The sequence below is a fragment of the Chelonia mydas genome, chromosome 19 (genome assembly GCF_015237465.2).
Source record: "Chelonia mydas isolate rCheMyd1 chromosome 19, rCheMyd1.pri.v2, whole genome shotgun sequence".
NCBI classification, from domain to species: domain Eukaryota; kingdom Metazoa; phylum Chordata; order Testudines; family Cheloniidae; genus Chelonia; species Chelonia mydas.
The window spans coordinates 15,055,589-15,078,978 of NC_051259.2; the positions used below are offsets into that span (position 1 = coordinate 15,055,589).

At 42.8% G+C, this 23,390-nt stretch overlaps 1 protein-coding gene and 1 non-coding gene across 15 annotated transcripts in view; both read right to left on the reverse strand.

Moving 5' to 3' along the window:
* Nucleotides 1-23,390, reverse strand: part of PUM1 (pumilio RNA binding family member 1) — a 135,420-nt gene that overhangs the window by 16,722 nt on the left and 95,308 nt on the right. For all 14 annotated transcript variants that reach the window (XM_037882043.2, XM_043532006.1, XM_037882039.2 and 11 more), the window contains 5 exons: nucleotides 19,722-19,873; nucleotides 13,599-13,737; nucleotides 11,806-11,949; nucleotides 10,309-10,605; nucleotides 9,268-9,504 (listed from right to left, as the gene is read on the reverse strand). In XM_037882043.2, the coding sequence (XP_037737971.1) occupies nucleotides 9,268-9,504; nucleotides 10,309-10,605; nucleotides 11,806-11,949; nucleotides 13,599-13,737; nucleotides 19,722-19,873 (969 nt within the window). The remainder of the gene's footprint in view (nucleotides 1-9,267; nucleotides 9,505-10,308; nucleotides 10,606-11,805; nucleotides 11,950-13,598; nucleotides 13,738-19,721; nucleotides 19,874-23,390) is intronic.
* On the reverse strand, nucleotides 15,443-15,516 carry LOC114020904. Its single transcript, XR_003565630.1, has one exon. It is a non-coding gene; the product is annotated as a small nucleolar RNA SNORD103/SNORD85 (small nucleolar RNA).

The following is a 23,390-nucleotide window of genomic DNA, read 5'->3' on the forward strand; positions in this document are numbered from 1 at the left end:
CCCAACTAAAACCTTTCCAGCGCATCATCAAGATCTACAACCTATCCTGAAGGACGACCCTTCACTCTCACAGACCTTGGGAGACAGGCCAGTCCTTGCTTACAGACAGCCCCCCAACCTGAAGGAAATACTCACCAGCAACTACACACTACTCAACAAAAACACCAACCCAGGGACCAAACCTTGCTACAAACCCTGGTGCCAACTCTGTCCACATATCTATTCAAGGGACACCATCATAGGACCTAACGACATCAGCCACACCATCCGGGGCTCGTTCACCTGCACATCTACAAATGTGATATATGCCAACAATGCCCCTCTGCCATGTACATTGGCCAAACTGGACAGTCTCTATGCAAAAGAATAAATGGACACAAATGTGACATCAGGAATCATAACATTCAAAAACCAGTCGGAAAACACTTCAATCTCTCTGGTCACTCAATAACAGACCTCAAAGTGGTAATTCTTCAACAAAAAAACTTAAAAAACAGACTCCAACGTGAAGCTGCAGAACTAGAATTAATTTGCAAACTAGATACCATCAGATTAGGCCTGAATAAAGACTGGAGTGGTTGGGTCATTACAAAACCTAAACTTATTTTCCCCAATACTAATTTCTCCCTACTGTTACTCACACCTTCTTGTCAACTGTCTGTAATGGGCCACTCTCTTACCACTGCAAAAGTTATTTCGCCTCCCTTGGTATCCTGCTGTTAATTGATTTATCTTGTTAGACTGACCTAACACTTGGTAAAGCAACCCACATCATTTCATGTATTTATACCTGCTCCTGTATCTTTTACTTCATACATCTGATGAAGTGGGTTCTAGCCCACAAAATCTTATGCCCAAATAAATTTGTTAGTCTCTAAGGTGCCACAAGAAATCCTAGGAGTTTTTTTCCTGATACAGACTAACACGGCTACCACTGAAAGATTTTACTATGTGGTTCAGAGAAAGACATTCTTATCCAAGTGGAACCCAGTCTGCAAGGCCAGTATGGGGGCAGAGAGGAGCACAGTGCCCGAAAATCCAATAAGGCATCTCTGACAAGGAGGTGGAAGAAAAAGAGGTTGAGTGATGCATACATCTGTAGGGCTGCCCACCTGAAGAGCATGCCTCCTTTAGCCAAGCTTGCAGCTGCCAGTGCTGGGAACAAAATTAACTGCACTTTCCCATGGCACTTAGTGAAGAGGTTCCCTGACAGGGAGCATCCCATGGGAGTCAAGTAACTGAAAATGGTCTCACTGAGTTCCCACTCCCCTGGGAAGAATCTCCTTGATTGTTCAGCTTCTTCTGGATACAAGGGGCATATATGAAAATTCCCCATCCTGCACACCCCAGGAGAGAGAAGATCTCTCTGCCAGTGGTGTGGCTCTCATTTTCTATGTGCACAGTGGCTAGCTGAGCAGGAATTCTGGGAGAAAGTGAGCCAATGGCATTCCTGACTACTGGTAAGTCTAGGAAATTTATGCTTTAATAGTACTCCCTCCCAAACCAGTTCCTATGAAGATCATTTTTCATCTGAAGTGGCATCTGATGAATACATATGATGGGAAGGTCTGATAGCTACTTAGAATCATAGAATATCAGGGTTGGAAGGGACCTCAGGAGGTCATCTAGTCCAACGCCCTGCTCAAAGCAGGACCAATCCCCAACTAAATCATCCCAGCCAGGGATTTGTCAAGCCTGACCTTAAAAATATCTAAGGAAGGAGATTCCACCACCTCCCTAGGTAACGCATTCCAGTGTTTCACCACCCTCCTAGTGGAAAAGTTTTTCCTAATATCCAACCTAAACCTCCCCCACTGCAACTTGAGACCATTACTCCTTGTTCCGTCATCAGCTACCACTGAGAACATTCTAGATCCATCCTCTCTGGAACCCCCTTTCAGGTAGTTGAAAGCAGCTATCAAATCCCCCCTCATTCTTCTCTTCCGCAGACTAAACAATCCCAGTTCTCTCAGCCTCTCCTCATAAGTCATGTGTTCCAGTCCCCTAATCATTTTTGTTGCCCTCCGCTGGACGTTTTCCAATTTTTCCACATCCTTCTTCTAGTGTGGGGCCCAAAACTGGACACAGTACTCCAGATGAGGCCTCACCAATGTCGAATAAAGGGGAACGATCACGTCCCTCAATCTGCTGGCAATGCCCCTACTTATACAGCCCAAAATGCCATTGGCCTTCTTGGCAACAAGGGCACACTGTTGACTCATATCCAGCTTCTCGTCCACTGTAACCCCTAGGTCCTTTTCTGCAGAACTGCTGCCGAGCCATTCGGTCCCTAGTCTGTAGCGGTGCATTGGATTCTTCCATCCTAAGTGCAGGACTCTGCACTTGTCCTTGTTGAACCTCATCAGATTTCTTTTGGCCCAATCCTCTAATTTGTCTAGGGCCCTCTCTATCCTAGCCCTACCCTCCAGCGTATCTACCACTCCTCCCAGTTTAGTGTCATCTGCAAACTTGCTGAGGGTGCAATCCACACCATCCTCCAGATCATTTATGAAGATACTGAAAAAAACCGGCCCCAGGACCAACCCTTGGGGCACTCCACTTGATACCGGCTGCCAACTAGACATGGAGCCATTGAACTTTCTATCCACCTTATCATTGAACTTTCTATCCACCTTATAGTCCATTCATCCAGCCCATACTTCTTTTACTTGCTGGCAAGAATACTGTGGGAGACCGTGTCAAAAGCTTTGCTAAAGTCAAGGAACAACACGTCCACTGCTTTCCCCATATCATCCACAGAGCCAGTTATCTCATCATAGAAGGCAATTAGATTAGTCAGGCATGACTTGCCCTTGGTGAATCCATGCTGACTGTTCCTGATCACTTTCCTTTCCTCTAAGTGCTTCAGAATTGATTCCTTGAGGACCTGCTCCATGATTTTTCCAGGGACTAAGGTGAGGCTGACTGGCCTGTAGTTCCCAGGATCCTCCTTCTTCCCTTTTTTAAAGATGGCCACATTAGCCTTTTTCCATTCTCAGAAAGATGCTTGCAATAGGGACCTTACCTTGGTGATTTTCATACTGAGCTGGGAAGCTCAAGGCTCTTCTTCATTGTATCTCTTTGGACATCCCAATTGTCCAATTAGACATCCCAAAGTTAAAGCCGACCTCAAACTGAGTCCGTGCATACTACCATAATCACCATGTTCTGAAGCCTGGTGGGTTTTGGGGCCAGAAGGGATCAGTGTGAAATTTTGAAAACTGCCTTTAGAACAGACCACTATGATGTGGCCCATTCTGAAATGGGCACTCACATGTACGATAACCTTTGCTGGAATCAATGAGCTCTTCCCTCCGCTCATAATGAACCTGGAGCACGGTGCAGGTGGTTATTTCTTATGCAATGGGAATTTATTGGGAGATTGTCTAAGGAATGGCAGATTTATACTCCCTGACGTGTGCTGGGAGACCAGAATCACCACTGTCTTTGTGAAGACTTAGTGTTGATGGCCTGAATGGCATAGCTCCAAAATGGTAATGTTGACCCACTATGGTGAACCAATAACAACCATTGTGACAGTCTCTCTCCAGTACAGTTATACAGAGGTAGAGGTCTTACACACAGACCTCGCCCCTAATTTTGAATCATAAGCATTAATGTTTCTATTTGAAAGTCTTATTCTTCTGTTGGAGAGGTTGAGAAAGGGCAAACCAGAGATCAGTCACAAAGCCTCACAACTTTTCAGAGACTAAAAATAAGCCATGAATTAAAAACCTTTACTTCTACTTTGAAGCGGGACAAGGACAATTGCTTTGACATGCGGTCCCTGAACAGAGGTAACTGTGATTGTTCATCTTTTCAAAGGGTTCAACAGGACAAGTGGCATGTGAAGACTGTATGGGAGAGGGGTTCTCTGATAACAGTAAGCAGCCCGAGATTGTGCAGGTAACACTGGAGCCCATCCGATTTGATTTCTGGAGCTCAGAAAAAGACCAGACATTGACATTTCTCAGCCTTCTTTCTAGGCTGGTGGGTAACTGGGAGTGCAAGGTCTCACTGTCAGAGTTGTTGTAGAAGCAAGGTTGGATGTGACCTTGCAGATTCCTGCTGATAAAGTAACTTCTGGTGCAGGTGCAGTGTGAAAGGGCCTACTGGTTGGACTTGCTGTGGAACTTAATCCAGTATACGAAGGGAAAAAAATCCCCTGGGAGGGATCTAGAGAATCCCTGGAGGAACCGAGGTGGCATTATCTTGGTCTATTATGAAGACCCTTGAAAAGCTTTGCAAGTGGCTCTCCAGAAAGTCTGAAGCAATCCAATGGCACTCGTATCAGACTGTCTCTGGAGGTGGCATCTGCATCCAGTGTCCTAACCACATATTACAGCAAGCCAAAATTACACAATAGGGAAGGTGAACTGGCACCTGCCCTGTCGTATAAATGACAGGTTTAGGATGGTTTTATCTCCTTGAGCAAGGCAGAGGGCCTGGCTGAGGCTTGCTCAATTTGGGGTTGGAGTGAGAAGAGATGGCTCATTCAGAATGCCTGGCTTGGGTAAGAGGGAATCAACAGACAGGGAGTGCAAGACAACAGCTTCTGTATCCTGGTTTTGGGTAGTGGGGAGATCTGAGACAGAAGTAGCTATCCCAACACTGACTTTGCTGAACCAGTCAAGTCACTTCCCACTTCAGGCAGGAAACTTTTTGCTGGGTTTCTCCTCAGTGCATGTGGGGGGACTCAGGTGTTAATCTGATGGCACTGTTTTATTCAAGAGCCAGCCAGAGAGGTACTGAGGTGGTGAATTCAAGGTGCTCCAGAGCTGTGCAAGGGAGGGCACAGGCCTCTGGAGCAGCAAAGTGACAGTTGCAGCCATGCTGCTCTAACTGTTCCTGGAAGCAGCACTTGGTGATTGCGTCACCTGCAGGGTCTCCAGGCTGCTCGGAATGGGGGAACTGCTGGAATGAAAGCTATTCCCAGCAGAAGGGCGATGAAAAGAAAACTCTCTGAGAAACAGCCAGCTATGACTCTCACCAAGGGAGACACTGAACTTGAGCTAGGGGGTGATATACAGTGGTTGTCCACTAGAGGGCACCTAGATCCTGTTTAAAAAGAAAAAGGAGTTTTCAAACCAAAATGCCTTGCAAACTGCACGGAAGGGCAGGATTACCCAGCAGTAACGCCGTACCAGCTGATTAACACTTCTCATTGGTGATCTTTTTGTACAATCTATTGCAGAGCCCTGAAGTGTGCCACCAACTGCAGCAGAACACATGGCACTAAAACCCATTAACTCAGATTAAGGTAGGGTGTGAATTTCAAGCAAAATATCTACTCCTGACTAACTCTCTGTGTAGATACCCTTAATCTGGAATAAAAGCATCCAAACAGGGATTTAATCTGGGTAGTTTATCAGGAATAACTCTCAATGAAGAAAAACCCTAAGGATTCAACAACTTTCTAAGCACCTCTTTTCCCCAACCCTGCAAAGGAGAGATTACCCATGCATTACATGTCTACATTATAGCCTCTCATTATGTGCTACAAGAATTTAAATAGCAAAGTTTCCACCAAGAGCCACAACATTTAAGACTTCAAAATTTGACCCCTGTCTCTCCTACATATCTGCAAGAATCAATATGTTCTGCAATGGAATCTGAGAGGTTAGAAGAAAAAAATATTTTGTGCAACCCAAGGCAACAGCAGAAACACTACTGGAGAGAGACTGTGTATGTATACTGAACTAAAATCCATGGAGGGTAGCGTTACAATAATATATTTATCTTGCCTATGCAAATTTTGTACTTTTGAGTTGTGATATAATCATCTCACTCAGGGTCTCCCTCTTGCAGTCTCTCTTTGTAGGCTATTTCAAGAACTGCTTATCTGCAGTTCGCGGTACTTGGTACTGCCCAAATAACTCTCAAGATTACAACGGCAGAAAGAACCAGCTTGGTTAAATATAAGCCATATTTCACAGCTATGATATAATCAGACAGCTGGAAGAACTGGGATGAATCTTCCTGGTTTGTACAGCACTCAGTAATAGAGAATACATCACCTCCCAGTTAACAGATCATAGCCATGACATGGCTAAGGGCATGTCTACACTACAAACTTAAGTCGACCCATGTTAGGTCCACGTACAGCCACCGCAGCAATTACTTAACTTCCTTCTTTTGGTGGTGCATGTCCTCACCACGAGCGATACGCTGACTTAAGAGAGGCAGTGTGGGGGGCTGAGAGCCTAGGCTCTTAGCTCTGTGTAGCTCCCCACTGGGAACTCGGCAGCCCCTGTGGCTCTTGGCTCCCTGCTGGGAACACAGCAGCTGTCTGGGCTCCGAGCTGGGAGCTCCATGCAGGAGCCCAGGCAGCAGCTGGGCTCCCAGTAGGGAGCTGGGAGCTTCGGAGCACCTGGGCTACTGGCCAGGAGCTGGGACCCTGGCCAGCAGCGAGCAGCTGGGCTCTCACTGGAGCCCCCCACCTGCCCCAGGGTGACAGCCCAAACTGTGAGCGGCTTTCTTGTCAATTTCATGGCTCCATACCTCTTGTGGAGGTGGAGTTATTAGGTTGGTGTAGTAGGACACTTACATCAGCAGGAGTCAGGCTATAGTGTAGACACTGACATAATTAGGTCGACCTACCTTACTTCGACCCAACTCTGTACTGAAGACAGGGCTAAACAAAGGACAAACCTGGAACAACTTGTACACCATTTAACCAATAGGATTGCTGATTCTAAATAAAATCAAACCTCAACCTTACCTACCACCATCTCATTGTGGTCCTGAAACAAAGTTGCTTGCAAGAACTTAATTTTTCTTCAAGTTGATACATTGGTAGAACTTTATTCTACACCAGGTTTCTTCGATCCCTCTTTTGCAAACTGATTAGGAATGGGTGGTTTAATAATCCCTTATAACTGGTCCAGCTCTTTTAAATCTTCACTGAGTGAGAGTTCCTTCCTCTCCCCATCAGAAACTAGTTCCAATATTAAGCTCTAAAGGGGATGAGACCAGACTCTGCACTAAGTCAAGATGATGAATCTAGTGTTATCGGATGATGATTAAATCATCCCCAAACTCAATGTGAACTGGGCATTCACGAACATGACGAGAGCTTTCACTATAGCGTGAAATCCCAAAGCCCCATTCTGCACTCATTGCATGACAGACTTGTGGAAAAGCTCACTTAATTAACACCCAAATTGAGTTTGCATTAAAAAAAAAAATCAAACCAAATTAAAAAAATCTAAATGGCTAACAAACAAATGTTACTGAGAACAGCCATAGGCAGGGAGAGCAATTATCTGTACAGGAACTGCTCTTAAATCCCCTTTCACCCTGTGTAACCACTGGGCAGAGAATCAGCCACCGTGAATATGTGGCTAGGAGCAGAGTTTTTCAGGGGGGTGGGGGGAGAGCCATCAGAGTTCCTTTCTGGCTGCTTTTAGGAAATGGCTTAAGGCCCATTTATTTAGGCAGGCTTATACTTGACTTTTTTTTTTTTGGTGTGCCCTTCTTTCTTTTCCACTGTGTGTTCAAAAAAGAACTAGATAAGTTCCTGGAGGATAGGTCCATCAATGGCTATTAGCCAGGATGGGCAGGGATAGTGTCCCTAGACTCTCTTTGCCAGAAGCTGGAAATGGGCAACAGGGGATGGATCACCTGATTCCCTGTTCTGTTCTTTCCCTCTGGGGCACCTGCCATTGGCAACTGTCGGAAGACAGGATACTGGGCTAGATGGACCTTTGGTCTGACCCAGTATGGCCGTTCTGATGTTCTTACATTTGGATTGTTTAATCATTTCCCTGTACCCCATACTAAATGGGAATATTGTTCCCCTTTGTTTAGCTGAGGGCCATAGTCCTGCCCTTGCGTCAGACTTTGTTTCTAGACAGTCGATCTTTAGCTCCTATTTTAATGTTTTGTACTGATTTTACTGTGGGACATTTAGCTTCAGTCTGATGAGCACCCAACTATACAAAATAAAATCTACAAACTTTCCAAATATATTCAACCCCTGGAAAGCTCCAGGTTATACAAACTCTTCTCTCTCACATCGAAACTCACCTTCACGGCTACTGTATCATAACCCCGCTGCACTCAAAGTCTTATATTCTACACTGATATGCCATTAAATACTGAATACAATGCTCATGTAGACCAGGAATGTGCTAAACACTGATATACACAAACTAAATTACAAGTAGGAGATATGCATGATAGACTCGTGGAAGGTGGTCACTTAATTTCAACACCTTGGTGTTGAAAGGTGCCTGTAATGGGAGATCTGTTCTAAATATTTAGGAGATTTGCCTAATTTAGGAGATTTGTGTTCATATGAAGAGTCAAAAACAAGGTAATAACCTGAATATTGAATAATTTCTTATTTTGTACAACACATTATAATGAAAAACCAGTTAGTTACCAGTCCCCCTGAATCACTCTAGAGGAGTGAATTCTCTCATGTGGGAAGGCAGTGCTTACAAGCCCATCATTCACATATGAACACATGCATTAGTTTAGTATATTATTATGAATTTTCGTCCAACAATTTTCTGTATATTTTTGTGCATTCAATGTCTACAACTCATTTCATTTCAATCTTTTCTAAGAACAATTTAAAAAGGCTAGTTGTTTTTAATGACATTTCTTACAGAATTACTTAAGTCCTGGTTGGCCAGGGATGTCTTCATATAGCAATATACTAAACTCAACGTCCAACTATGAATTTTCTTTTGATAGGCCATATCAATGTGAAATTTTCATCAACTGAACAGCTACACCTAACACAGCATAAAACTAATGCTGCTCTGGAAATTGCTACGTTTGGTATAAAATATGAGATTGCCTTAATCTACTAATTCCTTATTCAAAAATCTTTAACCTACAGGTTAAAGGATAGCTTAAAACATCTAAAAAGGTTATGGGTCAAGCCTACCTGCATTTTTTTTCTTTAAATAAATAATGCTGGACACTTTTATTGTGCTTTTCTTCCATGCACTCAAAATGCTTTAGGAAGGGAGTTGAGTATTACCCACAGTTTAGAGACAGGAAACTGGGACACCGAAACTTGCATAAAATGAGAGTGATTCACTGGAAAAGCCAGGACTAGAACCCAGCTCTTTCAACTCCCCGTTCAGAGTTCTGTCTGGTGTGTGAAAGTAGCAGGTCTGCCATAAAAATACCAGGTGTGGATGATTCCCAGAGTGTGCTTATCTTACCTAAATAACTAAACCGTAGTTTAATTCTCAGCATGGAGAAAGAGTTCACCAGTAATTATTTCCATGTTGGGATAATATTCCTTACCCAGGTTTAAGCTTGAAGAGGATCCATGTGAAGATAAGGAAGGTGGTGGAGTCTGAGAATGGCCAGGTCCTTGACTAGGAAGAGGCATACCAACAGGCCCAGGAGAGGAGGAAAATCCAAGGCCGTTATAAAAACTGTGTCCAATAGGCGTCAAACTGCTGGATGTCCTCTTGTACAGGTCACTGCTCCCTGTAAGGGAGTCTCGGCGGGAGCCACTGCCAGTGTTAGAGTTTGCAACTGAAATGGGAGAGAATAAAACTAAATGAAATTTACAAACCATTCAGGGTGATGGGAGTGTTAAGAAGTGTGTAATAAACAGAAAAATGCACCTGTGTCCACTTTAACTGCTCGGCACAGGACTCCTCTTTTCATAAGTTAATGGGAATTGTGTATATGCATCTCCTGGCACAATCAGTCCCTAGAACTGTTTCCATCAATGCAAAGAGGCTGCCTGGCCCAATGCCAAGTTTGTTTAATAGAATTTGTTGATCTAATATCTCTAATACACTACCCATGAAAAAGGATTTTACAGAAAAACACTGACAGCTCTTGGAGTTAGTAGGGGCCCAACAATGTAGCTTGTTCAGCCTCAGGTGAAGAGGGTTTGTGTCACCCTTGAATGAGCCTATTCAGACCATCAGGCACGGATGGGCTGTGGATGGAAACATTGTCCACCCTGTTCAGCCAGGGGAGAGGTCAGCCTCATGGGCAACAGGATGATGAAGAACTTCCCCGAAAGAGCATTACAGTATTAACACAGGAATTGCCAGACTGGATCAGATCAACCCTCCATCTAGCTCAAACTCCTTTCTCAGAGCGAACAATACCAGATGCTTTGGAGGAAGGTAAAAGAACCCCATAAAGACACAATTAGAACCTGTCTAATAAGGGAAATTTCTATCTAGCCCATGGCAGTCAGTTGGCATAAGCCCTAAAAAAGAAGGGTTGTATCAGCCTGGGCCTTCTCTAATTGATACTCAACAAGCACATTCAGCTTGTTCCGAGCTGTTCCATCTCCAATAGACCAGCTAACATGCCTACCTGCCGTTCCAAAACCTCCCAGAGCAGATCCCAGCGTGGCGCCGAGAGAGCTGCTGCTTCCAAAGCCAAGGGAAGTGTTGGCAGCCTGGGCGGAGCCCTGAGAAAAGAGTGAGCTGCTCTGGGAATTGCTGCTCAGAGAGTTGTTGCCATAAAACGAGCTGGATGCCAGGTTGTTGGTGGGCTGCTGCTGGGGTTGGGGCTGAGGCTGCTGAGTTCCTAGAGGGCGAAATGGTCCATTTGTTGTTCCTGCCAGACCACCAGCTGCACCATTGGCTGAAGCTGCAGCTGCTGCAACCGCTGTAGAAAAGCAATTAAACAATATAGTCTAAAACAATCCATGTTGGGGCTTAGAACTAGCAGGTACCATTTATTTACTACTGATTTTATTTACTACTCTTCCCTCTGGATGATATTCACTCCTATGCAGGGAGTTGTCACAAAACATACACACTTTCCACTTAAGCAGCACGCAGTGCTGCACAGGCCTTGTGTTGATCTTCTGTCTCTTGTTACACAGCTATGGTTTGAAATCACTTCAGTTGTGCTACGAACACTGAACGTTTCTTTTTTCCAGATAGTTTGTCAGTGTCTTGCTCATTTGCTGGCCTGCAACAGTATCCCCTCATAGCTCTGTGACACCTGGTCACTGTATTTGGGTGTGTCTTTTTCAAGATAATCACCATTTGTGGAGGATTAAGCAAGAGGTAGCAAAAGCAAACACAATCTGCTTCCAAGCTAAATTTTAAAGGGTCAACTGTAGCTTGAATTAAATTTAAATTCAGTAAAAACTGAAGGCCAATAGAAATATGTCCACCCAATTAAAAACATCCAATAAAAACAAATAATATTCCCCTGACATGCGTGAAACCCCAAACATGCAGTACTAAGGATCTGACAATCAAAATGATTTTGATTTTTAATAATCTAAGGTATTAAGTAACATTAGCCAACGTTGTTAACACAACATTAATGCTGAGAGTTTCCTTTAGAAATGAGTTATTTTATGATTAGGGAACGTTTTCCTTCCACTCTTCGATCATTTAAAGCTGTACGAAGGGATCTGGCTCAAATCTCCCCATAACATGTCTCAAAATATCCCAATAAAAAACCCCCAAACACAGTAATCCAAAAAATAACCCTGGGAAATTTCAGTTAAAAAAGGTGACTGAGCATGGTAAATTATTATAATGGAAACTGTTTCAAAACCTTCATTTTAGTAGGTGCCACCAGGTACTGTTGATAATATCGGAATTTTGCAAAGTGGTGCCAAAGGCTATTCTATGCTCACTCTTCAGTTACGTATTTTGAGGCTCAGCCCACAGAGTACAGAGAAAGTTCTCAGCAGCAATCCCTGTACTGGATCTCAGTGAGGGCAAATGTGTCATCATTGCCAGCACATCTACAGCAGAGTGCACAAACATCATTCACAGAATTGTCCCCATCTTCCACATGGATGGGACAGATTTTCACACACGTTTCTAGCTATCTGGAACTTACCTGCTTGCGCTGCTGAGGAACTGATGATGACAGGAGCAGGGGCTACCAAACGCACAGGAGCCCCCAAGCCATTCCTAGCCCCTGCATTCACCACCAGGGCACCCGTTTGGTCATAGTATGCTGCAGGAGCCAGCATAGGATAACCTAAGAATACAGAGACAAATTAACATATGCAACTAAGCCATCTACCACCAGGAGCTACTGACACTTCAGATTATTTCAAGAGAAGCTCTGATTACAGCTACAGGACATTTTCGAATGTAAATAGGTGAAAAATTGCATAAATTCTGCTTCTGCATGTGTACCCTGTCCCACAGTTCAGACTAAGGGGGCGTAAATAGCTGTGTGCACTGAAGTGCTGAGCTGTAACTCCTCCATGTGGATGTTGCACGTGCAAACTCAAAGGTGCTGAGTTCACACTAAAGTAGTCCTACCAGCACAACTTATTTCCCTTCCCTTACAGGAATAAGCTATACATGTGTAAGGTGCCTTTTATACCACTACCCCGTGTCCATACTGGTGAGGGTGGGGGCAGCTCTACCACTTTAACTACACCAGTATTATTGTGCACACACCCGAACACTACATTATAAAGCTTGGCTGATGCAGAATATCCCAACATCTGATCACAAAGAGGGGCTGCTGATACACATTGTCAATCACTGCCCTCCCAAAGTCAAGGGCCAGATTGTCAAGAAAGGGCAACTCCCATTTAGATGCCTAACCCAAGTGATTAGATTTTCAGAAGTGCTTAACATTTCTCAATGGAGGCTGAGCCCTTTTGAAAATTTGGCCCAAGTAGTATTAATAATGCCCAATTTGAGGCTACCTATAGATCAAACACACCTTGCAACATGCATGTTACCTTTCACTCTATAATCAAAATAAAGCCTTCTACATTTACACTCAAAGTCATATGAAGGCCTATACCCATATGGAATTCCCAAGCAAGAGACTTCAGGCTGACAAGTTATAGAACATTCACTTAACCTAACTCTGACCAACCAGACATACTTATATCCCCTTAGCATGTCACTAATGGCCTGTATACTTTACAATACTGCAGTTTATAGGACAAGAGAGTTTGTAACAGTCTTGTGGGTCACAGCTAATGTTATGGGAGCTCATCTTCTGCAGACCTTGGTGTTCTTGACAGCGAGGCTGCCTGCATGTGCCCCCACAGGAACAGCTATTGGGAAGTGATGATGTAGGTTGCTGAGGAAGAAAGATGTCAGCCTACCTAGGCTCCACAAAAGACCCAATACAGTGGAAGACTAAATTCTCAGCTGATCGTGACCATCTTCCTCACTGGCTTCCATGGTACAGACAGAAACAGTTGTGACAAACCACATTAGACAACTTAATTTATTGTAATTATTATTTTTAAAACCACTAGCGTCTACATAAAATCGTGGGCGTATTATATGAGGGTGAAATCCTAGCTCCATTACAGTCGATGGGGGTTTTGCTACTCACTTTATTGTGGCCAGGATTTCACCCAAGGCAAAGATCTATAAAGATACAATAGATACCCAAAACTTGAAATTTCAACAGAAGTCATTAATTCCTTCAAACAGCCAAGCTACCGAACGTATTCTCTTCTGACTTTATCCTAAGAGTAAGTGTATTTAACCTGTATCCTAAGAGTAAGTGAAGCAGGACAGGAGATAATATTTCTTTTCACCTTTGACAAAGGGATTTAAACCATCAGAAAGCATGGCTGGTTCAAAGAATATTAGTAGCAGTTTATCTAGTGCGCTCCTTTGCTTAATGGGCATTGACAGAGTCCATACCTGGCATCCCTGCTGCCAGGCCTTGTCCAAAAGCAAGAGCAGAGTTTACTGCTGCAGCTGCCACGAGTGGATCAGTCTGCTGTCCCTGCTGGTTCTGATTTGGAGTCAAAGGACGCTGACTGGCTCCTCCACGGAGAACCTGAGTGAAAAACAGGATCATTGACTAGTCTGTCTGCTTTGAAACTAGTGTATAAGTCAAAATAACTGAAAACATTTCTACAGCTTTCATGAACAGTCTAGTCAAGAAGTTTATGCAGTGTTGTTTTGGCCATGAATACAGCCCAGGATATTAGAGAAACAAGGTGGGTGAGGTAATGTCTTTTATTGGACTAACTTCTGTTGGTGAGAGAGACAAGCTTTCAATGAAGCTTTCAGGCCACCTGAAGGAGAGTCCTGTGTAAACTGAAAAGCTTGCCTCTCTCACCAACAGAAGTTGGTTCCATAAAAGATTATCTCACCCACCTTGTCTCTCTAGTTAAGTGTACAGCTTCCTATGCACTATGACAGGGATTCTCAAACTTAATTGTACCACGACCCCTTTCTGACAACAAAAATTACTTCATGACCCCAGGATGGGGGACTGAAGCCTGAACCCGCCGAGTCTCACGGCCCAGGATGGGGGGCCAAAGTCTGAGCCCCATCACCCCGTGCGGGGGAAGTGGGTGGGGAGGAGAAGCCAAAGGGCTTCAGCCCCAGGCAGGAGGCCTGTAACCCTTTCAGCCCCAGCTGGTGGGGCTCGGGCTTCAGCTTCAGCCCTGGGCCCCAACAAGTCTAAGCCAGCCTGGTGACCCCACTAAAATGGTGTCGCGACCCATTTTGCGGTCCTGACCCACAGTTTGAGAACCGCTGTGCTATGACAAATATGTGACAATTAGCGTAGTTTTTCTTCTCTCTATTCTTAGTGGACTATGCTCTCAGTTACAAAGTCTTATACATACTGAAGTATTAAACTTAGAAGACCTGATGTCAAAATGGGTACAAATGCTTTCATGATACCTAAAGATGCCCCTGTCAAGTTTACTGGACCTGACCTGGGAAAATTTCACCCACTAACCTTTTCATTCCTGTTTCCATACATCTCTAACTTACACCATTCTAAACAAATCTTTAAGAAACAGTCACTGCTCCTGGAAAAGGATGGTTATTGGTATTTGTCCTTTGAAAATAACACATCTGGCTACTGATGTGCACAGAGACGACACTTAAAGCTTACCAACTTGAGCAGAAATGAAGAAACACTCAGTTTAGTTCTCACAGGCTAGTGAGACATGGTGGCTTGGCTTGAGTTTTTCCAAGCTGTAGACCCATCTGTGAAACAGTGACCCCTTCAATAACAAGATCACACAATGACTTTTACATGTAGCCTTTGCAGTTAAAGTGTGTGATGTATTAACTGCTCTGAGGTTTATCTGTGAAAGCCTACTAATTCAAGTGGTTATGAAAAAGCGTGCACCCACTTGGGAGTTCAGCCTATTAAAAGCTGTCACGTGGTGCCACGCACGTTAGACATTTTACAACAACAGATCACATAGAAAGGTGTCTCCTGCCCGCCTCCCTCAAAGTTATTAGAAGCAAATATTTACTTGGCGCACCAAAAGAGAGAAGAGTGTAGTTAACAGATTTTCACAGACACTCAACCCACCTCCAGTCTAAGTGGTTTCAACAGCTGCAGTGAACTGATGAGCCTGCACAACGCTGGTGCAATATACTGAACATTCATAATGAAGGATATGTCACAGCAAGTGAAATATTGGTGTTTTTATGAATCTGCCATCCTCTTTGGGATGTCCCAAGCAAGAAAGAGAACGTATCCACATACATCATTCTAGCAGGTTTCCAAAACTGCTGGCTCAGCTCTTCAAGGTTCTCATTACCGAACAGTGTTCTCAGTGAGGGCAAGTGGATCATCATCGCCACACTTTTGGAAACCACTAAAGCACAGGGGAATGAGGGCAAAACTGGTATTTTTAAATGAAAAGCTAGGTTTCCCAAACGAGTTCTGAAAAAAATCACAGCAACATGTGAGCAGCACTTCTTCCAAGGGAGCACCTGGGAGGATTTCCCTCAGAAATGCAAGGTGTGTCTCGCGGGGGAAGAAAGGTTTGCGTTTAAAATATATACACACATTTTTAAGTCTAAAGCACTTTGGCCACTTTTGGGGCTGTAAAAATAATGACAGATACTACAGGTTATATCTATGATACATGGTTTTTGAACCAGCCAATAACCACTCCAAAAGCCATTTCAGCATATACCTGATTTACAGGGTGCAGGACCCTACTCTGAATGCCAAGCCTAAATGGCAAATCTGTCACACTTCGTTTCTTCTGCTTTACCAGTGCCTGCATTTCTTGGTGTAAGTGTGGAAGCTCAGTTCAACCGCGCATGTTGGTGACTTGCCAAGTGCGGATGTTTGAAGATTGACTTTGTCGTCAGGAAGCAAAAATTGCCCTTCTCATAACTGGTCCAGAATCAATGGAGTGAAAGATTATTGCTTTATTTTATCTGGAAGGGCTTTAAGATGGTACAAAGCATTTGTTTCTGGTTCTAGCAGTTCTAAAGACAGCAGCTGCTAAGTCCAGATGCTAGCTATATAGTGGAGAAGATGGCATGTAGAAAGAGCACGTAAGGTCCAGTAACTCTCAACATGCAAGAGCTAAAAAGCAAATGCTTTATACCACTGCAAAGATGGTACCTCTCTGATTTCCAGCAGTATAACAGATTTATTTTGTTTCTAGCCCTGAAGAATCATTAGATACTGGTTGTTAAACTATGTTCTCCCTGACTTGGTGTTTGGTTTAGCAGTGGGTTTTCAGCATTAGTTCTGAACTAAATATAGCAGGTTCAAGCCTCAAAGACATCTAACTTGCAATCTCTGGATATGTGCACAAGTTTTAGGTAAATACATCTGAGAGGGTGGATGCAGAGCTTGAAATTCAGATTAGCATGCATTTCTGAGGTATAAAATGAGAGGGGCAGAGACTATTCTTACTCATGTCATGATAGTAAGGATGACTACAAACAAAGGAACTGTGGTGCCACCAGCAGCCCTTTTATCATCCATCTTGAGCTGGGAGAGTTTAGCAACAATGGAATAATTTATTATAACATTAATCTGGAAGTTATTTTTGAAACAGAAAATACTGAGTTGAATATTAAGTTAACTTTCTAGATTTCCATACAGATGCAGACTATTTATGATGCATTTTTATTTTGCTATAATGAAAAACCACCTTAAGTAACACAATTTAACTATCGTTCCACATCACATTATATCAGTACTTTCAGAGTCATTTTCATTTTCCACTCTCACACGCTTGTAGGCACTAATTTAGCACTCACCTGATCTACATCTAATAAGGGTTGTTACTGTTAATAAAATACGCATTTTAAAGAGCTAATATGTACTCAACTAACATTAATAGCTTAGCTAAGTTAGTAAGAGTTTTCAGAATGTTCTAACTCTCTTTATAGTTCAAGTCTTGCTGCATTAAAAATTGATATTAATATGCATTTTTATGACAAATGACTTGTAATACTGGAACAAAACAACAGTCCATCTCTCTGACAACGACCAAATATAGTTGCTTCAGAGAAGATATAAGCCGCATTATATATCTTATTTGCAATATTATCATGTGGAAATTTCTTCTGATTCCAGCTGGTGATCCGCTCAGTAGTTGGTCCTCATTACTGCTGCACACACTTATTTCTATAAGCATTGGTTAAATCACAAAAGTATTTGCCTCCATATTGTCCTGCAGTAGAGTTTCAGAGGCTAATTTTATGCTGATGTAAAAAATGATTTCATTTTATTCATTTTGAACTTCTACTTCTTAAATTCTTTATACTCCTTGTTGTAGTGCAGATAAAGGCCAAAAAACAAACAAACAAACCAACCACCCAAACAGCCTGGCTGGCCTTTTCCATATTGCATCGCCTCTCACATTCCTCCTTTCCATCTAGTTTTTTTCCCCTAAGTGGCCTTAATTTGGTTTGAATTAACTCATTTCCAAAGCAAATTAAACTAAATTAAATTAAGGTCATATTAACTTAAATTAACAGAGTCCACAAAGGGGTTCAATGTGGTTTAACTAATCTACTTTAATACCTTTAGGTAACCCGGATTAATTTTTCTGAGTGTCCCTGTGTAGACAAGCCCTTAGAGTCTCCATAAATACTTACTAAAAGACCTAAGGGATCCAGACTGTTATGGCCTATCATCTGAACTCTCATACACTTCTATAAGGGATTTTCAGCTCTTAAAAACCCTCGTAAGAGAGGAATGAAACACACAAAAAGTGATGTTTAGGAAATACCAAGTTTGTGATACAGATCAATGTAAGTCATAAGTAAGGATAAGATGATGTCACGAATTCCGTGATCTTCAGAGACCTCCGTAACATTTTCCACTTCAGCCCCAGCCACCCCAAGGGGAGGCTCCAGAGCCTCCGGGCACTGCTGGGACAGGTCCCCAGAGCTCCAGCTGCTGAGGCTGCAGTGGAGGCCCGTGGAGCTGCCTGCTGCAGCAGCGGGTGCTGGAAACCCCTTAGCCAGCAGCAGGGATTGGGCTCTGTTCCTACCCCAATCCCTGGGCTTCAATCATCTGCTGGCCAACCCAACCATTATTTTAAGTAAAAGTCACTGACAGGTCACAGGCTTCCATGAATTTTTGTATATTGCCCGCAACCTGTCTGTGACTTTTTCTAAAAATAACTGACAAAATCTTAACCTTAGTCATAAGAAAAGTTAAAGCCAAGGCAACGGAGCTCTCCCTTTGTGCCTAGGTATTGCAGGCATCTGAGCTTGAGGATTTACAAGCATGGCAACTTTGCCATTGGCAGCAAAAGCACTTTTTAATCGTGACACACATTTGGTGAAGATAAATTTACATGTGTTGCATTACAGTAGCATCTCAAGGTCCTTTGTGTTAGATGCTATACAGACATATAACCAGAGATAGTGCCTGCCCCACAGAGATTACAATCTAAATAACCAAACTTGGTGCTAACAGTGTTGTGAAAGATCTTAAAATTTGCTCCATGTTTGGGTTCTTTGGGATCCTACATTTTCAGAACATATTTGCCTCTATGTCACGGCTAGAGTTTCTGCAAACAGGCATGCAAGATCCACCTTGATTTGCACAGTGCTGCTGCCATCTGAAAATGTGAACAAGGAAGAAGGAAGAGCAGCAAACTTCAAGGTTCTTTTGCTTCAGACACTGGGAAATGGGAATGTTAGTAGGTTTTTTTTGTTTCTGAAACATTACAGTGAATGAAGGGGAGAGGGGAGGACAGATAATACACAAGTCTAAAAATATTCGTTTTTTTTAAACTGGGCAAATGTTGAAGCAACCCACATTTGCACAGAAAGAAATCTCATCCCTCCTTCTCAGATGGAAAATGGGTTGAGTATGAGGTGGGAAATGCATCAGTATGAAAAAAAATGTGCTAAGATTAAGCTGCTTCCATCATATTAAAACTGTTATAGCTTCAGAGCTGCAGATAGTCAACAGCAACAGAGCTATGGCTATTGCTATCTGATGGAAACATCTTATTCCTAATGCAATTTTTTCACACAAATGCCTTTTCCCCATTAAACCTGCTTTGCATAATTTTAATGCTCATTCATGGATTTCTTTTTGCTGCAATATACTCACTTTTTAAAAACTACTTTGCTTAAACTTGCCAACAGCTGTCCCCTATCTCCTTTATGTGCTGGAACTGAAATAAGACCTAACACTTCTATTCTACTGTTCTGCTAGTTACAACTTCCAACAGGGGTTTAGCCAGATATCTGAAGCAGCAAGAAGCTATTTTTAAGTTTCCTCCTTTCACTACTGACTGGTTTTGATTTGGCAGCAAATAATGTTGTGCAAAAGAGACCATCACTGCCAGACCGCATACAGGAAACTCCAAAACACAGAAAGAACGGTATGATCCCAAATGGTTAGTTTACAGGTAATACTTTCTCCTCTATTCTAAAGAGACCAAGGTCTTTTGAATCAACTGAGTCTCACATCTGTTCACGTGTTGTCACTGGAAATAGCAATTCTTTAACATATATGAGCATACTTATGTAAATCCCAGGTACCAACTGTACCTGCAAGACACTGCCACTTACCTGTTGTTGTCCCTGTTGGGTCTGTTGAGTGGTTTGCTGATTTGCTGAGTTAGTTGCAGCGGCAGCTGCTGCAGCTTGCTGTTGGAAAAGACTAGCAGGATAAACTCCCCAGGGAGTAACTCCATAGTACTGATGAGGGACTACTGCAGGCCCTAAAATGCCAAAGGAGGATTCAGTCAACTTCTATAGTAAACAAGACCTGCTCAACAGTAAGCCATGACCAAAAACGCCTGCACACATCACACTTGATTCAACAAAGCCTATTTTAAAGGTGACCTGTAAAGGATTTCAAAAGCACTGATGCTCAGGGGTGTAATCCACGATAAATGGAATTTACTCACTTCTCATTTGGAGAATATGGAGTTTAGTTGAGGTTATTTTACCCAGTTCTTGCTTTTTAACTACTACACCGACTGGGCTAGTGCCAATTTTTATTCCTTTATCACAACATACAAATAGGGCCGGATGTTTTTTCTTTGGCTTGTTCTTTGCTTTTTATATACCAGGCATGTCAACATTTAGCAGGAATCTCAAGTGATTTTTATTGTGAGCTCCAATGCAGTAACTGAAGGTGCTGCTGATGAACCTTTAACAAAGGCATCCTTTCTCCAAAACAGAATGGTTAAGCTATAGGTGTGAACACTGTTTTACAACATAGTTAACAAAAAGTCGCTTCTGCTCTCAAGACTCCTGTGGTGTCTGTCACTGAGCTCTCCAGTCACCAGGGAGAGTTTTCCAACCTAGAGAACCCCCGGATTTCCCATGTAAAAACAAGCAGAATCAAAAAACAAAACAAAACAAAACCAAAACCCCTTTCAGGACTTTTTTATACAACACATAAACCTGTAATAAAAAAGGATTAAAGGGCACAGGTCCCACTTTTAACATTTTGTATGTCACATTTAAGAGAGAATGAACGATCAATAGAATTGTGAATTTTCATGTGGGTTGTGTCAATTTCCAGGACTCTCAGTTATTTTAATTCTGGCCTGGCTTAGCCTCTTTTCTTCAAAGTTTACCAAAAGAAGACTGGCGTACAATCAATCAGATGAGAAATCTGTACGCTGCACTTCCTCGTAGAACGCATCCCATCCAGTACAATAGCGTTTGGAAGCAACAGAATCTTTTATGTCTGCTTCGTGTCTTTTGGAGAGATCAGCGGAAGGTTAAAATCTTCTAATTTCTACTTAGCCTGAGGGCTAAATTACTCACTGTTGCAGTGAAAATGACTTTAAATTGGAATGTGCTTGTCTGAATGAAATACAAGACTAAATTTTACATCAGATCCGCTCTCCACTGTAGCAGAGATGTGTATTTCCTATGCTCAGACAGAACGCTCGCCTTCTAACAGAGGAATCAGAGTAGCAGCTGTGTTAGTCTGTATTTGCAAAAAGAAAAGGAGGACTAGTGGCACCTTAGAGACTAACCAATTTATCTGAGCATAAGCTTTCGTGAGCTACAGCTCACTTCATCGGATGCATTCAGTGGAAAATACAGTGAGGAGATTTATATACACACACAACATGAAAAATGGGTGTTATCATACACACTGCATGATGGACTACACAAAGATGGACTACAAGTCGTCAGGAACAGTATCTCCGATAATGTCACGGCAAACCTGGTGGCTGAACTTTGTCCTCACCCATAACTATTTCACATTTGGGGACAATGTATACTTTCAAGCCAGCGGCACTGTTATGGGTACCCGCATGGCCCCACAGTATACCAACATTTTTATGGCTGACTTAGAACAACGCTTCCTCAGCTCTCGTCCCCTAATGCCCCTACTCTACTTGCGCTACATTGACAACATCTTCATCATCTGGACCCAAGGAAAAGAAGCCCTTGAGGAATTCCACCATGATTTCAACAATTTCCATCCCAACATCAACCTCAGCCTGGTCCAGTCCACACAAGAGAGCCACTTCCTGGACACTACGGTGCTAATAAGCGATGGTAACATCACCACCACCCTATATCGGAAACCTACTGACCGCTATTCCTACCTACATGCCTCCAGCTTTCACCCAGACCACACCACACGATCCATCATCTACAGCCAAGCTCTACGATACAACCACATTTGCTCCAACCCCTCAGACAGAGACAAACACCTACAAGATCTCTATCAAACATTCTTACAACTACAGTACCCACCTGCTGAAGTGAAGAAACAAATTGACAGAGCCAGAAGAATACCCAGAAGTCACTTTGTCCTCAACTTTGACCCAACAAAGAAAGTAACAGAACGCCACTAGCCATCACCTCCAGCCCCCAACTAAAACCTCTCCAACGCATCATCAAGGATCTACAACCTATCCTGAAGGACGACCCACCACTCTCACAAATCTTGGGAGACAGGCCAGTCCTTGCCTACAGACAGCCCCCCAACCTGAAGCAAATACTCTCCAGCAACCACACACCACACAGCAGAACCACTAACCCAGGAACCTATCCTTGCAACAAAGCCCGTTGCCAACTCTGGCCACATATCTATTCAGGGGACACCATCATAGGGCCTAATAACATCAGCCACACTATCAGAGGCTCGTTCACCTGCACATCTACCAATGTGATATATGCCATCATGTGCCAAGAATGCCCCTCTGCCATGTACATTGGGTAAACTGGACAGTCTCTACGTAAAAGAATAAATGGACACAAATCAGATGTCAAGAATTATAACATTCATAAACCAGTCGGAGAACACTTCAATCTCTCTGGTCACTCGATTACAGACCTAAAGGTCGCAATATTACAACAAAAAAACTTCAAAAACAGACTCCAATGAGAGACTGCTGAATTGGAATTAATCTGCAAACTGGATACAATTAACTTAGGCTTGAATAGAGACTGGGAGTGGATGGGTCATTAAACAAAGTAAAACTATTTCCCCATGTTTATTCCTCCCCCACCCCCAATGTTCCTCAGACATTCCTGGTAATGCTGGAAATGGCCCACCTTGATTATCACTACAAAAGGTCTTCTTCCCTCCCCACCCCCTGCTGGTAATAGCTCATCTTAAGTGATCACTATCCTTACGGTGTGTATGATAACACCCATTTTTTCATGTTGTGTGTATATAAATCTCCTCACTGTATTTTCCACTGAATGCATCCGATGAAGTGAGCTGTAGCTCACGAAAGCTTATGCTCAAATAAATTGGTTAGTCTCTAAGGTGCCACTAGTACTCCTTTTCTTTTAACAGAGGAATATACAGCTTAGACCAGGGGTAATCAATTATTTTCTGTCAAGGTCCAAAGGTATAGTCAAAGTCCAGATTCCAGAGAAAATAATACAAAAATAATAACAATAGCGATAAGTAAATTTCACAGTTTGTTCAAAAGCATTTGGCAGTCCGGATTTGGCCCACGGTCTGCTTACTGTCTACCCCAGCTTAGACTGTAAGACAGACAAGCAATGCATTCAGACAAAATGTATTAGCGCATCTGATAAAAGTTCAATTGCAAAATGCTGCAATCAAGAACAAATTTTGTCTTTCATAGAGGGTATTTGGATCAGAGAACAGGGAAAATATTCCAAGCATAAGTGTAGTGTAGAAAGGGGAAGGAAGACAAAGAAAAGGATAGAAAAGAGGCTTTTAAGTAGCAGGCTTGGGCCTTGCAATTACATATACTTGCTCAAAAAAAATATATAATGTAACTT